The sequence below is a fragment of the Megalobrama amblycephala genome, linkage group LG5 (genome assembly GCF_018812025.1).
Source record: "Megalobrama amblycephala isolate DHTTF-2021 linkage group LG5, ASM1881202v1, whole genome shotgun sequence".
Classification (NCBI taxonomy): domain Eukaryota; kingdom Metazoa; phylum Chordata; class Actinopteri; order Cypriniformes; family Xenocyprididae; genus Megalobrama; species Megalobrama amblycephala.
Genome location: NC_063048.1, coordinates 8612833 through 8626481, shown reverse-complemented (window position 1 = coordinate 8626481; position 13649 = coordinate 8612833). Strand labels below are relative to the sequence as shown.

Genomic DNA, 13649 nt, shown 5'->3' with positions numbered 1-13649 from the left:
TACAAACTCTTTTAAATGTTCAAAATAACTAAACATTAAACACTTAAACACTAACAGGTCTTTCCATTTCCTTAAAAGTGCAGAAAACTTGAGCAACACTGCACAAGGGCACCAGTCTGAATTGCAATAGCACTGGTTGGATCAACAAGAATGAATTATGTTCAGGAAACATTCACAGAATATGTCAAATGAAACTGGTGTGATCTCATTCAATTAGCATGAATTTTACTCATCAGTACAATTAACCTATCTTAAGTTCAAATAAATCAGTTCAACTGTGTGGAAATAGGTGTCATAATTGAATTAAGTTAGACCAACAAGTTATTTTTTTGAGTGTAGGGAGAAATTGTGGTGGATAAACACACTATACTGCATCAAAGATACGCCAAATTCAACCGATATATCTGATGTCAAATCTTTGATTGGTCAACATTCCTGATATATGTTATAATGTAAACTTTATTCCACTGCATGTGCGAATGCACTAAAGTTAATTGGTTTTTATGTTAAAATATTGAATATCATAAGCCAAATCATTGGTAAAAGAACTCCTCTTGATCCAGAGCTGTGTATATTGCATATCTGTCCTCTGAGTGTTAAAATCACCAAACATGAAAGATGATTGTTAACTCTCTGTTTGCTAGAAGCTGAACATGTAATAGCGTGTTCTTGGAAAAAAGAAGAAAGTCCTGGTGTGTCTCGATGGATAAAGGGGATGACCTCACACCTTAGAAAAGATTACCTATTTCTGAAAAACAAACTTTATACCTTTTGGTCCATCTGGAAAGTGCTCTATGACTTTTTGGAGAGTCTAGATGGTGACTTCTTTGTGGAATTGATGGACATTGAGAGTATACAGTATATAGACAAATATGTTATTGCTGTTTGTTTGTTTGTTTTTGTTTTTTACTATTATTATTAGTTTAATTTCTTCTTCCTTTATTTCATCTAGTTATAATGGAAAATTTGAAATGTTGTTGAAATGTGTGATAATTTTCTGTGTGATCATCTCTTCCTACAAACATGAATTAACATCAGTACACACCGTTTTTTAAGTTCACCGACCCCTCCCTCATTAAAACCTGCATTCACTGATAAAGCGCTCTTCTGTGTGGACTGTGCACGAGCGCAAAGAGAGCACAGTTGCATGCCTCATAACAGCGGCAACATCAACGAATGCTCAGCATGAATTCAAAAACACCACCTTCCAGCGCTAGATCACCTCTTATTTAAAAAACAAATGAAATTAATGCTTTGCTAGTCAACTGGAGTTGTTTCATGTGTATTAGGTACATCCATGCCGCAGGATGTTTCAAAAAGTGGTAGGGACAAAAGATATACATATCTATGGGGACAATATGACCCTGGTGAAAAGTGGTGGGGGCGTGTCCCACCTGTCCCACCCGCAAATTACGCCTATGCAGTGGACTTAGGCAGTATAAACTATCAACAGAGAAGAGTTCAGATAATAGGTGTATCAACTGAGACTATTATGTGTGATAATGTTAACTGTAAGAATCCTAAACATATTTATGATTTACGTCTGATGTATGAAATGATCAATTATTTAAATAATGCCAGTAGACTTTTTTGTCAAAAAGTAGCTAAAAACAGTGATTTTTTTAGGGCTGGGTGGAATGAAAATGTCTCTGAACTGCATTTGGAGGCGAGAGATGCTTTTAAAAACTGGGCCTTAACAGGTAAAGCGAGGTATGGCCCAGAATATGAGAAAAAGACAGTGGAAAATGCTAAATTTAAATATGCTGTATGGTTTATTAAAAGAAATGAGGCAACCATAAGAGCAAACTCAATGGCCAAGAAATTTCAGCAAAAAAATGCATATGAGTTCTGGAAAGAAGTTAAGGCTAATAATAGTAAAATATCATTGCCAACTAGTAGAGATGGTGTTGTTAGGGCTGAGAATATTGTTAAATTATGTAGCAAATATTATGGGGATATTTTAATAGTATAGAGAGACAGGAATTTGAAGTTAGTCATGAATGATAATGGTGTGATTATTAGACCTGCTGAGGTCAGTTATGCTATTGAGAAACTGGCAGTAAATAAAGCATGTGGTCCTGATCTAATACAGCAGAACATCCAGTCAAAAATTATAAGTATTACTAGCTTTGTGTTTTACAAGATTTTTAACACATGGTGTATTACCTTAATCTATGTTCCCACTATCTCTGTATTTAAAAACTATATTTAGTTAGCACTTGTAGTACACTATGGGTTCAAATGTACTATAAGTGGTATCTAAATACATTTTAAATACAGAGATAGTATATTAAAAGCACATTTTAGTTCATATTTCATGGTGTCTCAGAATAGCACAGTTGAGTTCACTTAGATGTTCTTAAGATGATCTTAAGAAGTACTAAAGAAGAATTTTTTGTATATTAAGTACAAAATTAGTGCACGAAAATAGAGCACTTTAAGTACATTATAGAAGTGCACTGTTTTTTTCACCTGGGTTAAAAGTTATATTAGTGCCAGTAATTAAAGATAAAACTGGTAAAATATCTATAGAAAATTATAGGCCAATTGCCTGAGCAAGTATAATTTGAAAAGTATTGGAGCGTATCCTTATGGATAGGCTTAAAGAAAATTTAATAACTATGGATAATCAGTTTGGTTTTAAAAGGAAGCATGGCACTGATTTATGCATATATTCATTAAAGGAAGTGGTTAGTAAGTTACATATACATCAATCCATACAGATGGAGTGGGAATTTCTCGGCTCCTTTTATATGACAAATGGGGAATATCGTCACCTCTTCTTTTTAATTTGTATAGATGATCTTTCTATTGAGTTAAATGAATGTAAGACCAGATATGTAATAGGTGATGGTCTTATTAACCATTTGATGCTGATGATTTAGTTATTCTGTGTTATAGAGCTGGATTACAGTTGCTTCATATATGTTCAAGTCATGGTGCGCAGATATCAAATTTAATACTAAAAAGAGTGTGGTTATGATTGTTAAATCCAAAGACGATTTTAAGCAACATTTTCCCTCTTTTTATTTGTGTGACCAAGTATTAAATGTGGTGGATAAAATAAAATACTTGGTTCACATTATTAGAAATGATCTAAATGATGATGATGATGTGCAGAGTCAGTGCTATAAGATATATGGACAGGCAAATATGTTGGCTCGTAAATTTTATATGTGCACAGATGATGTTAAAATAGCACTTTTAGAGCTTACTGTACTTGATTTCATACAGCGCATCTATGGTGTAGATACAGTAAAGCTAAAATGAAAAAGCTTCAGGCATTTAATGATGCATTATGAATTTTGCTCAAGCTCCCGGTGGACAAGTGCAAGTGTTTGTATTCAGTGATGTTACTTTACATGCTGTATTAATGAATTATATGTATAATTTCATGTGTCAATTAAGAAATACAATTATAATGGTCATAAACGAGCCTAAATTAAGTGATAGAAGGTATTCCTCCTGGTTCTGGAAGCACTGGAATGCAGGTTTGTGTTTTTTAAATAATGTTTGTTGTAATGTAAGTTTGTATGTTATTCTTTTCTTTTCTTTTATTTGTTTGATATGAACCTAAGGGTCTGGAATAAAGAATGAAATGAATGAATTTCAACTGCATTTGCAATATTTCACATTTATATTTTTTGTATATTATATTTTTCACATGATTTTATATAATTTTATTGATTAGTTTGATAAATACACACAATATTGCTGTTTATTTAATAGAATATCTCTTCAGTTTAAACCATCAACACACATCTGAATAATTTTAAAATAAAACAAATCAATATTTCATATGTTTATCTGCGTGTCAGAAAGGTTTGTGAAGCTCTGGTTTAGTGTAAATTGAGGAGAGAAGAACGTGTAGCGCTTATCTGTAAATCTGCCACATATTCTCTGGCGGACACTATGAGCAATTACGACGTAAAAAAGCACATTTTCAAGGGCACCAATAATCCCCGCCCCTCTTCGACATGATTGGTCAGTTTGTTCAGTGTCGACACCTCATTGGATGAAACGCTTCAGCGTCAGGATAACCTCCGGAAGACCGCTGCACTGGTGAGGAAAACGTGCTTCCTGTTTGTGTGTTTTTCGGCTTAAAACAGCGTTGTTCTTATTGAATATAGATGTTGTTTAAATATGTTGCTGAGTAAGAAGTGAAATATAAGTTATCACTTTTTAAAGCGCTTTAGGTTTGTTAAACAGAGACACTGTTGTGTTGTTTATTAGCATAGCTCTCAGTCTTTTAACTGTCTGGAGGTTCATGCAGTCTGTAAATCTCTCGACCAGGACATGTGTCTGTGCTTTAATACAGTTACCCACTGTATTCCCATTATTCTCTGTATTTCTGCCTCAGGACAGACTAACGTTAGTCGTTGTTATTACCCGAAAAGTTCCGTTTGTGAATTTATAGTTTATATATTTTTTACAATAAACCACAAATGTTTTCATAAATCGGGGAGATCCAGAAATCGCTATGTATATTATTTTACCCGTAACAATGTCAGCTGAAGTGTAAAACCGAGTTTGACTCAAAGTCACTGCAGTTCAGATCATTAACCACAAGGTGTTGCCCGAGCATTACGAGTCTGTAACCCGGTTTAAGATAGTCCAGACTAAAATACATGTTGGAGATGTTTAACTTGTACTGACATAAATAATAATGTGTTTAATTTATATAGCGCCTTTCCCAAAACTCAAGGACGCTTACAACAGCAGTAACATAATATACAATCAATTAATCAGTTAAATGGACAGTAGACATTTGCCCATATAGATAGATAGATAGATAGATAGATAGATGATAGATAGATATCTTAAAATATGTCAGTGTCATTGTTCTGTTTTCAAGATGCACACCAGTAATGTTTTTTCTTTTTCTATGGCACATTTATAAAAGCTACTTAAATGTCCTGATTGAACTAAAGCCTAATCCTGGTTTAGTCTAAGCCCTGTCTGTGAAACCAGGCTGTAATTGAACTATTAGACATGATGAAGCCATGTGACACTGACAGCTCAAATGTTCTGTATGGAGATTTGCAGTTACTTTGCAGTTTCTTTCCTTCATTTCTTTGGAACATTCTTAAATCACGCTCTGATAACAGGAAGAAGTTTGTTCAAAACCTGATCCATGTCACTTTGAGTGCATGCCATGGAAGCAAGAGAGGGTTAGTTCACCCAAAAATGAAAATTTCTGTCATTAATTACTCACCCTCATGTCGTTCCACACCTGTAAGACCTTTGTTCATCTTCAGAACACAAATTAAGATATTTTTGATGAAATCTACATTTTGTCCCTCCATTGGCAGCCTGCACAACTACCACTTTCAAGCCCCAGAAATAAATGATGACAGTAATCCATGTGACTCCAGTGGTTTAACCTCAATTTTATTGATTTATTGAATTTTATTTTATTATTTACAGAATATTAATCTCCAATGAGCATTCACACAACAACGTCTGCTCTCACGTCAACACAACATGCATGCATCGTGATGCTCTTGTGAACGAACATTGAAGATTAAATAAAGTGATAAATTGTTTTTTTGTTTTTTTTGCACAAACAAAGCACTTCATAAAAAAGCATCCCTTCATAAAAATTATACCAGTTAAACCACTGCCTTTCTGGGGCTTGAAATTGATAGTCTCTTAGACTGTCAATGGAGGGACAGAAAGCTCTCAGAATTCATCAAAAATATCTTAATTTGTGTTCTGAAGATGAATGACGGTCTTACGGGTGTCGAAAGACATAAGGGTGAGTAATTAAGGACAGAAATTTTATTTTTGGATGAACTAACCCTTTAATTGTCTAATTAACCTCAAATTTGGCAAAACAGACTCTTGGTTCCCCACTGTATTTGAGAAGAGCCTCGTGTTTTTCAGTTGACTGAGCTGAAGTCAGATGGCAGCTACACAGAAACTGGCCTGTTATCGGTTACCTCCCCTGCCGACCATAGGGGAGATCATCAAACTGTACAACCTGAGAGCGGAGAAACAGCTTTCACAGAACTTCCTCCTCGACATGAGACTCACAGGTACATCTCGAAATACGTTTACAAGACTTCAGTGATTTCAATGAATTAGCACACTGTTTATGTGGGTACTAAATGTAAACTTTTTACCAAATGGATTGGATTTCAGATAAGATTGTCCGGCAGGCGGGAAACCTGAAGGATGCGCATGTGTGTGAGGTTGGACCTGGACCTGGGGGTCTCACCCGGTCTATTCTGAAAGCTGGAGCAGCAGACGTGTTAGTGGTGGAGAAGGACACTCGCTTTATGCCAGGATTACAGGTTTGCATTTTCATTTATTTGATTGTGCAAACGATTGGGCATGGCCAATTTATCACTCTCATTACAATTCATGAAAGAAAATTGGTAATAAAGAGTCAGTTAATAGTATGTTTGCACAGTGAGAGTTAGAAGCAGCACTGAGTAATTTTTATATTTATTTTTCACTGACTGATACAGTCTTGTACATTAATGACTCTTGTCAGTGTGGATGCAGCCGAATCTCACAAGAGCAAATGTGCCTTTATAGATCTATGATTATATATACTATATACAGTATATACAATTTTTTCCTCTTACAATGTACATTACTTAGTTCTTCTGGGTCAGCAATGATTTATTTTATTTTTAAATCAGCTTAGTAAGCATGTATATTGAAGTATTCGGGTCTTCTGTTGTTTTTCAGCTTTTATCTGAGGCTGCCCCAGGAAGAATGAGGATTGCACATGGAGATATTCTCACATACAGACTGGAAAAAGGGTTCCCAGCTCACATAGCCAAGACATGGGAAGATGGTAAACATTACAATGAGTTTCAGTAAATAATTATGGCATTCTTGGTAAATATGAGCAAAACGGTTTGTGGCAAAATGCCTTCGCTATCTTCCTATCTACAATATCCACAAAACTCTAATATTTAATTAAAGTCTTGCACTAAATTTTTTTTTAAATAAATGTTTGCCACAATTATTGGCACCTCCTAAATGAATATTTCAATTTGTTCAATTTCTCTTTGTTTAGATTACAGTTCGGAGTCCATTAATGTGTAATAAGGTTGATAAACATAGGGCAGATTTTTCTTTTCTTTCCTGAATTCTGGACTGGACAGGGATGGCCATGACAAAACTGTGATCAGTGAACCATTTTTTTGTTGTTGTTTTTGAGGTGTGCTTTTCTGGACCTTTGAATGGGAGCTGTTATTCTTGCCAAACTGTACACTACAGTCACTTCATATTTATACCCCAGTGAAACAAACTTCACTTTTCTCTCTTAAAGTGGTGGGATTATGATTTCACATTTTTAACTTTAGTTAATGTGTCACAAACGAGGGTCAATTCAACTCTGGATTTGCACAAAAGATTAACATGATGGCACATGCTAGTGGATGAGTTGAATCAACTCCACAGCAACTACATAAGTTTATCCACTAACCATTCAGAAACGTTTAAAAGTTGTAACTTCTTCCTGAGTCTCTCCATCAGTGTCGACTCCGGTTTGAACAATGTAAGGCTGAACACCGTTACTGACAATCCTCATTTTGGCTGCGTGAGATTCTCCAGCTTTGTTGTTGTTGAGCTGTTAAAGCTCTGCCCTCTTCTGGAAAGGGGGCGGGAGCAGCAGCTCATTTGCATTTAAAGGGACACACACAAAAACGCTGTGTTTTTGCTCACACCCAAATAGGGGCAAATTTGACAAGCTATAATAAATGATCTGTGGAGTATTTTGAGCTGAAACTTCACAGACATATTCTGGGGACACCAGAGACTTATATTACATCTTGTGAAAGAGGCATTATAGGATCCCTTTAAGTATTACTAAGGGTGTCAGTAATTTTAAGAAACATTTTAGAGAGAGAATATGTATTAATTTTTCACATATATATATATATATATATATATATATATATATATATATATATATATATATATATATATTTTTTTTTTTTTTATAATTTTTGTCATATTTGAAAAGGGTGCCAATATTTGTGGAGGATGATTTTTGTATATATTAAATACATAAACAGAATTTGTTGGACTCTTAAAGTCCTGTCTGAAATGTTATTATTTGAGACTGTTTGAAATGATTATCAATAATCAGAGAAAATAGGCTTATGTATTTTCCCCTGATATTGTCCAAATGCAGCAGCTTAACTTTATTTTTAATTTGTAAGTCTCTCATTTCACACTGTAAGTCTTTGTTTTGGCTGCCAGTTCTTGCTAGAATTCGGTCCAAGCGTTACAACAAATCCTTCAAAATGTTCAGACCTTCCATTGCCTCTCTGTTCAGAAGACAGAACAAAAGCAAGCTACGGTCAGCTCACCTGAATGTCTGCCACCCTGTATTCAGTCTAATGAATGTATGCTTTTTTATTGTATAGTAGCTTGTAGTGAGGTTATGGTATCAGCAATTGAATTTGGTTTGTATTTTTATTGTAACAAAACAGCTATGTATTCTCAGCTGCCTATGCTGATGTTTGGCAGTAACATCATCTCTGTATTCTGCTGATGTATAAGAAGGTAAAAGTGAAAGGATCTTTAGTGGACACTCTGAGTTTGTGTGTTTCAGTGCCCCCCAACCTGCACATCATTGGGAACCTGCCCTTCAGTGTGTCCACTCCTCTGATCATAAAGTGGCTGGAGCAGATGTCCAACAGAACTGGGTCCTTTATGTTTGGACGTACAAGGCTTACACTGACCTTCCAGAAAGAAGTGGCTGAAGTAAGTTCAACACTCTTATTCCTGGTATTGTTCTGTTGGGAGGCGGTTTACAAAAGTTTAGTTTACAAAATCTGTAGTTTCTGTCCAATGGGTCAACAGCCAGTAGTTTTTCATGAAATGGATTGATCTGTCCTATTTAGGGCTGTGCAATTAATCATAATCGATTTCGATTTTGGCTTTCAACGATTATGAAAACAAGATAATCGACCTGAAACTTACATTATTGTTGTGCCGCTACCGCTTTCCATCCCACACACCTTCCTTTTCTTCACAGCGGTGCACTTTCATTCCTCCCTAATAGCCAAAACTTGACACCCAAATCAGGTAAATAAATTAGTGTTGTAAAATGCATTCTATTGCTGCTAAACTGCGGGACATGCTTGATATTAAACCGTGTTATTAAAAGCACATTAAGCTGCAAAAGAGATACTGTTCCCTAGGCGGCCTCCTGTGCATGCCCTGAGACGGGGAGGATCGTGCATGAGCAAAGGGCTTCAGATACGCACCTAAACGGTCAAATAGTCTACACATAAATATGTCAAAATGCCATTTTGGTAATTATCCTCGTAAACACAGTCGGTTATGTCTTAAGTGAATGTAAAGGCTGAGAAAGAGCGCTTGTGTAACAGTATATTGTGTCCGTGTGTTAGCTCTTAAAGTGACAGTAGCCTAATACATCTGCTGCAGTCATTATTGTTAATCAAACAACAAAAGACAAAGATAAAATCAATCACTGCTCTTGAATGAATAAACTGTAGCTTTCATAAAGATTAGTCTATATTTAATGTATACAGCAGTGATATTTTACATTTGATTACTTTATTCAATATCTTTTATAGGCCATTACTTATCTGAATACCACTGTTGGTACATCTTTCTGAAATAAATAAAGCACTATTATTATTAAAAACATACTAACAACATGGTAATCATGTTAGCATGTTGCTAGCATTATGCTAACATGATTAGCATCTTGTTAAAAACATGCTATCGGCATGCTAATGGTGTTAGCATCATGATAGCAACATGCTAATCATGTTAGCATAATGTTAGCAAACATGCTAATCATGTTAGCATCTTGCTAAAAACATCCTAGCAGGTCGGTAATTATGTTAGCATCATGTTAATCAAGAGTGCCGAGTTTTGCCACTGCAAGCACCATTCACATTTTCTTCAGGAAATGTACATTCTAGTTTATATTTTTGTTTTGTTGTATTTTTTTGTCGGTTTTGTTTGTAGTTTAGTTTCCTTGTTCTTATTGTATTGCTGACTATTTACTTGTCTTCTGTAACTGTTTTGAGGACTAGTAATTGTTTTTGCTTAAGTATGGATAATTGTGAAATTTCACTGACATTTAAAATGGCTCAAGACTTTGATCATTTCACCCACCTGTAATCGTGTTAAATAATCGTGATTTCAATATTGAGCAAAATAATCGTGGCTATGATTTTTGCCATAATCGAGCAGCCCTACTATCTGTCCATCTATCATCATGCTAGAACATTTTTTCTGTGTCCAATATCGCATATTTTATGAGTAGGTACTTCTTTTGAATTACAACATATGCGGCCATTAAATAAGTACTTTATATATAGTAATGATGACATTTGTCATTTTCATGTGACGTGTTGGTTGCACTGGCCTCGTGATTGCAGAGTGTCCACTGGATGTTTACAGAACTGGATGTTTACAGAAGTAGTAGGTCATCTGTAGGTTAATAATTTTACGATATGAATAGTGTAAACACTTTTTCACATACTGGTTTTCACCTACTATATACAGTAGGGAAGTATGCATATTCTGATGCAGTCATTATCAATACCTAGCAGCAATCTAGAAACATGTTATAACATTATAAAAACCTGCAGCAAAATGTAAAATGCTGATTTGGTGTTCAGAAACATCACAGTGAGATAATGAGGAGAAATCTTGTGCTAATCTGAGCTGTAAGCACCTCTGAATGTCCTTTTGTCTTGAGTTAGTTTATTTTTAACAAAGACCTTGATCATTTCAGTTTGATCTTTTTGCTGCGCTTCTTTTTTTACAGTGTAATTCAGGCTTTTTAAGCTTGCAGCAAAGCACTGTTGTTCATTTTACATGCAAGGTAATGTTTACACAGAACTCCTAAAGGCACAGTAGACCATAATGACTGTTGATTATAGGGCCCAAAGAGAGAGTGGTCATAGAAGAAACAAACAATTAAATAAAACATAAGTGTGAATATAAAATGAAAGAATATTCTATGTATAATAAAACATATTTGTAGAAGCTGCTGCTGTTTCATTTGAAGTATGGATTTTCATCAAATATTTGATGTTGAACATTGTGCAAGAAATTATATTTTATAAGACCAATAACTTTAATGAGATCTTAATAAAGAGATTTTTTTTTGGTAACACTTTCCAATAAGGTCTTATTTGTTAACATTAACAATGAGCAATACGTGTGTTTCTGTATTTGTTAATCTTTAACATTAGTTCATAAAAACACAACTGTTCTGTGTTTGTTCATGTTAGTTCACAGTGAATTAACTGATGTTAACAAATACAACTTTTGATTTTAATAATGAATTAGTAAATGTTGAATTGAAAATGAACTAAGATTAATAAAAGCTGAAGTGTTGTTCATTCTTAGTACATGTAAACTAATGTAGTTATCTAATGTTAAGAAATGAATTGTAAAGTGTTACCATACAATTTGGGTCATTGATGAATAAGGTTTTTAAAAGTGTAAAAAAAACATAATGGAGATATAATTAATTTTGAAGTTTTACAATGTGATTCAAATTTACAAGTGTTCACAATGAGATTGTGGTTTTTATAATCAATTAACACTGCTTTTGTCCTTTTTTACAAGATGGACAATTTGTCACCAAAAAAGTAATTCGGTTTAACCAAAATTTCAGTTTTACCGAATGACACTTTTGGTTATACTGAATGACGATATTTTCAAACAATGCTAACAGGCTGATATCTAACTAGCTAACAAAAGGACAATCAAACATTTTATATTTAGTACAAGTTTTTAAAATATTACAACATTTTCCAGGTTTTATAGCAGTTGTACCGAATGACCTGATGTTTCATGCATATGAGAGTGAAAACATGAATTTTTCAAATAGTTAAGAGAGAGTTACTTTGCTTCACGACCATGTGGTCCTTCGCAGATGGATGATGTCACATCCTATCACATGATATTGACTGCATGACTTGATCCAAAATGGTCCCTTTTATTGGTTACTCCGAATGACATCAATTAAATTAATTTTTTTGGACATTCTTTGTCATAACAAAGTAACAACTTCTACACATAATTTTAATACCATTTTGCTCTTTGCTGATATATGATGTAATAAAATCATGCCAGAATAAAAAAATACATTTATTACATTTAAGATATTTTAATCACTAATGAAATGGCTGTATTGGCCTTTGGACGGTTAAACCGAATGACCTTTTGACACTTAAAAATACCTTTTATATGTAGCATAATTAAAACATTTTGGATTCAATAAAAGAGATCTAGTTGCACTACCTTACATACTTTGGATGTCATAGCTTTGTTTTTTATTATTATTAAGGCCTTTGGACAAAAAAAAAAAAAAAGACCCGTCACGTCATTGACCCATATATTTTTGATATGAGAATGAGATAAATAAATAAACTGGTTGGTAAGAAATTAGGGTGGCTGGTGGAATACCTGAGATGCAGACTAAGGTAATATTAGTTACAACTTAACAATTTGTTATTCTAAAAAAAAAAAAAAAAAAAAAAAAAAAAAAAAAAGAATATTTACAAAAAAATGCATTTAGTACAACATTAAGCTGAAGTACAAACCCGATTCCAAAAAAGTTGGGACACTGTACAAATTGTGAATAAAAACAGAATGCAATGATGTGGAAGTTTCAAATGTCAATATTTTATTCAGAATACAACATAGATGACATATCAAATGTTTAAACTGAGAAAATGTATCATTTTAAGGGAAAAATAAGTTGATTTTAAATTTCACGGCATCAACACATCTCAAAAAAGTTGGGACAAGGCCATGTTTACCACTGTGTGGCATCCCCTCTTCTTTTTATAACAGTCTGCAAACGTCTGGGGACTGAGGAGACAAGTTGCTCAAGTTTAGGAAGAGGAATGTTGTCCCATTCTTGTCTAATACAGGCTTCTAGTTGCTCAACTGTCTTAGGTCTTCTTTGTCGCATCTTCCTCTTTATGATGCGGCCATTTCTATGGGTGAAATATCTGGACTGCAGGCTGGCCATTTCAGTACCCGGATCCTTCTTCTACGCAGCCATGATGTTGTAATTGATGCAGTATGTGGTCTGGCATTGTCATGTTGGAAAATGCAAGGTCTTCCCTGAAAGAGACGACGTCTGGATGGGAGCATATGTTGTTCTAGAACTTGGATATACCTTTCAGCATTGATGGTGCCTTTCCAGATGTGTAAGCTGCCCATGCCACACGCACTCATGCAACCCCATACCATCAGAGATGCAGGCTTCTGAACTGAGCGCTGATAACAACTTGGGTTGTCCTTGTCCTCTTTAGTCCGGATGACATGGCGTCCCAGTTTTCCAAAAAGAACTTCAAATTTTGATTCGTCTGACCACAGAACAGTTTTCCACTTTGCCACAGTCCACAGTAAATGAGCCTTAGCCCAGAGAAAACACCTGCGCTTCTGGATCATGTTTAGATATGGCTTCTTTTTTGACCTATAGAGTTTTAGCCGGCAACGGCGAATGGCACGGTGGATTGTGTTCACCGACAATGTTTTCTGGAAGTATTTCTGAGCCCATGTTGTGATTTCCATTACAGTAGCATTCCTGTATGTGATGCAGTGCCGTCTAAGGGCCCGAAGATCACGGGCATCCAGTATGGTTTTCCGGCCTTGACCCTTACGCACAGAGATTG

The 13649-nt window shown here is 34.9% G+C and overlaps 1 protein-coding gene across 2 annotated transcripts in view; it reads left to right on the top strand.

The window, feature by feature from the left end:
• The first annotated feature begins 3938 nt into the window (after positions 1-3938).
• tfb1m (transcription factor B1, mitochondrial) overlaps positions 3939-13649 on the top strand; it is a 40020-nt gene continuing 30309 nt past the window's right edge. Inside the window, exons 1-5 of one of the 2 annotated variants that reach the window (XM_048190578.1) lie at positions 3939-4062; positions 5887-6038; positions 6145-6296; positions 6700-6808; positions 8579-8730. In XM_048190578.1, the coding sequence (XP_048046535.1) occupies positions 5906-6038; positions 6145-6296; positions 6700-6808; positions 8579-8730 (546 nt within the window). In that variant the 5' untranslated portion in view covers positions 3939-4062; positions 5887-5905. The other variant, XM_048190579.1, reaches the window with a different exon arrangement.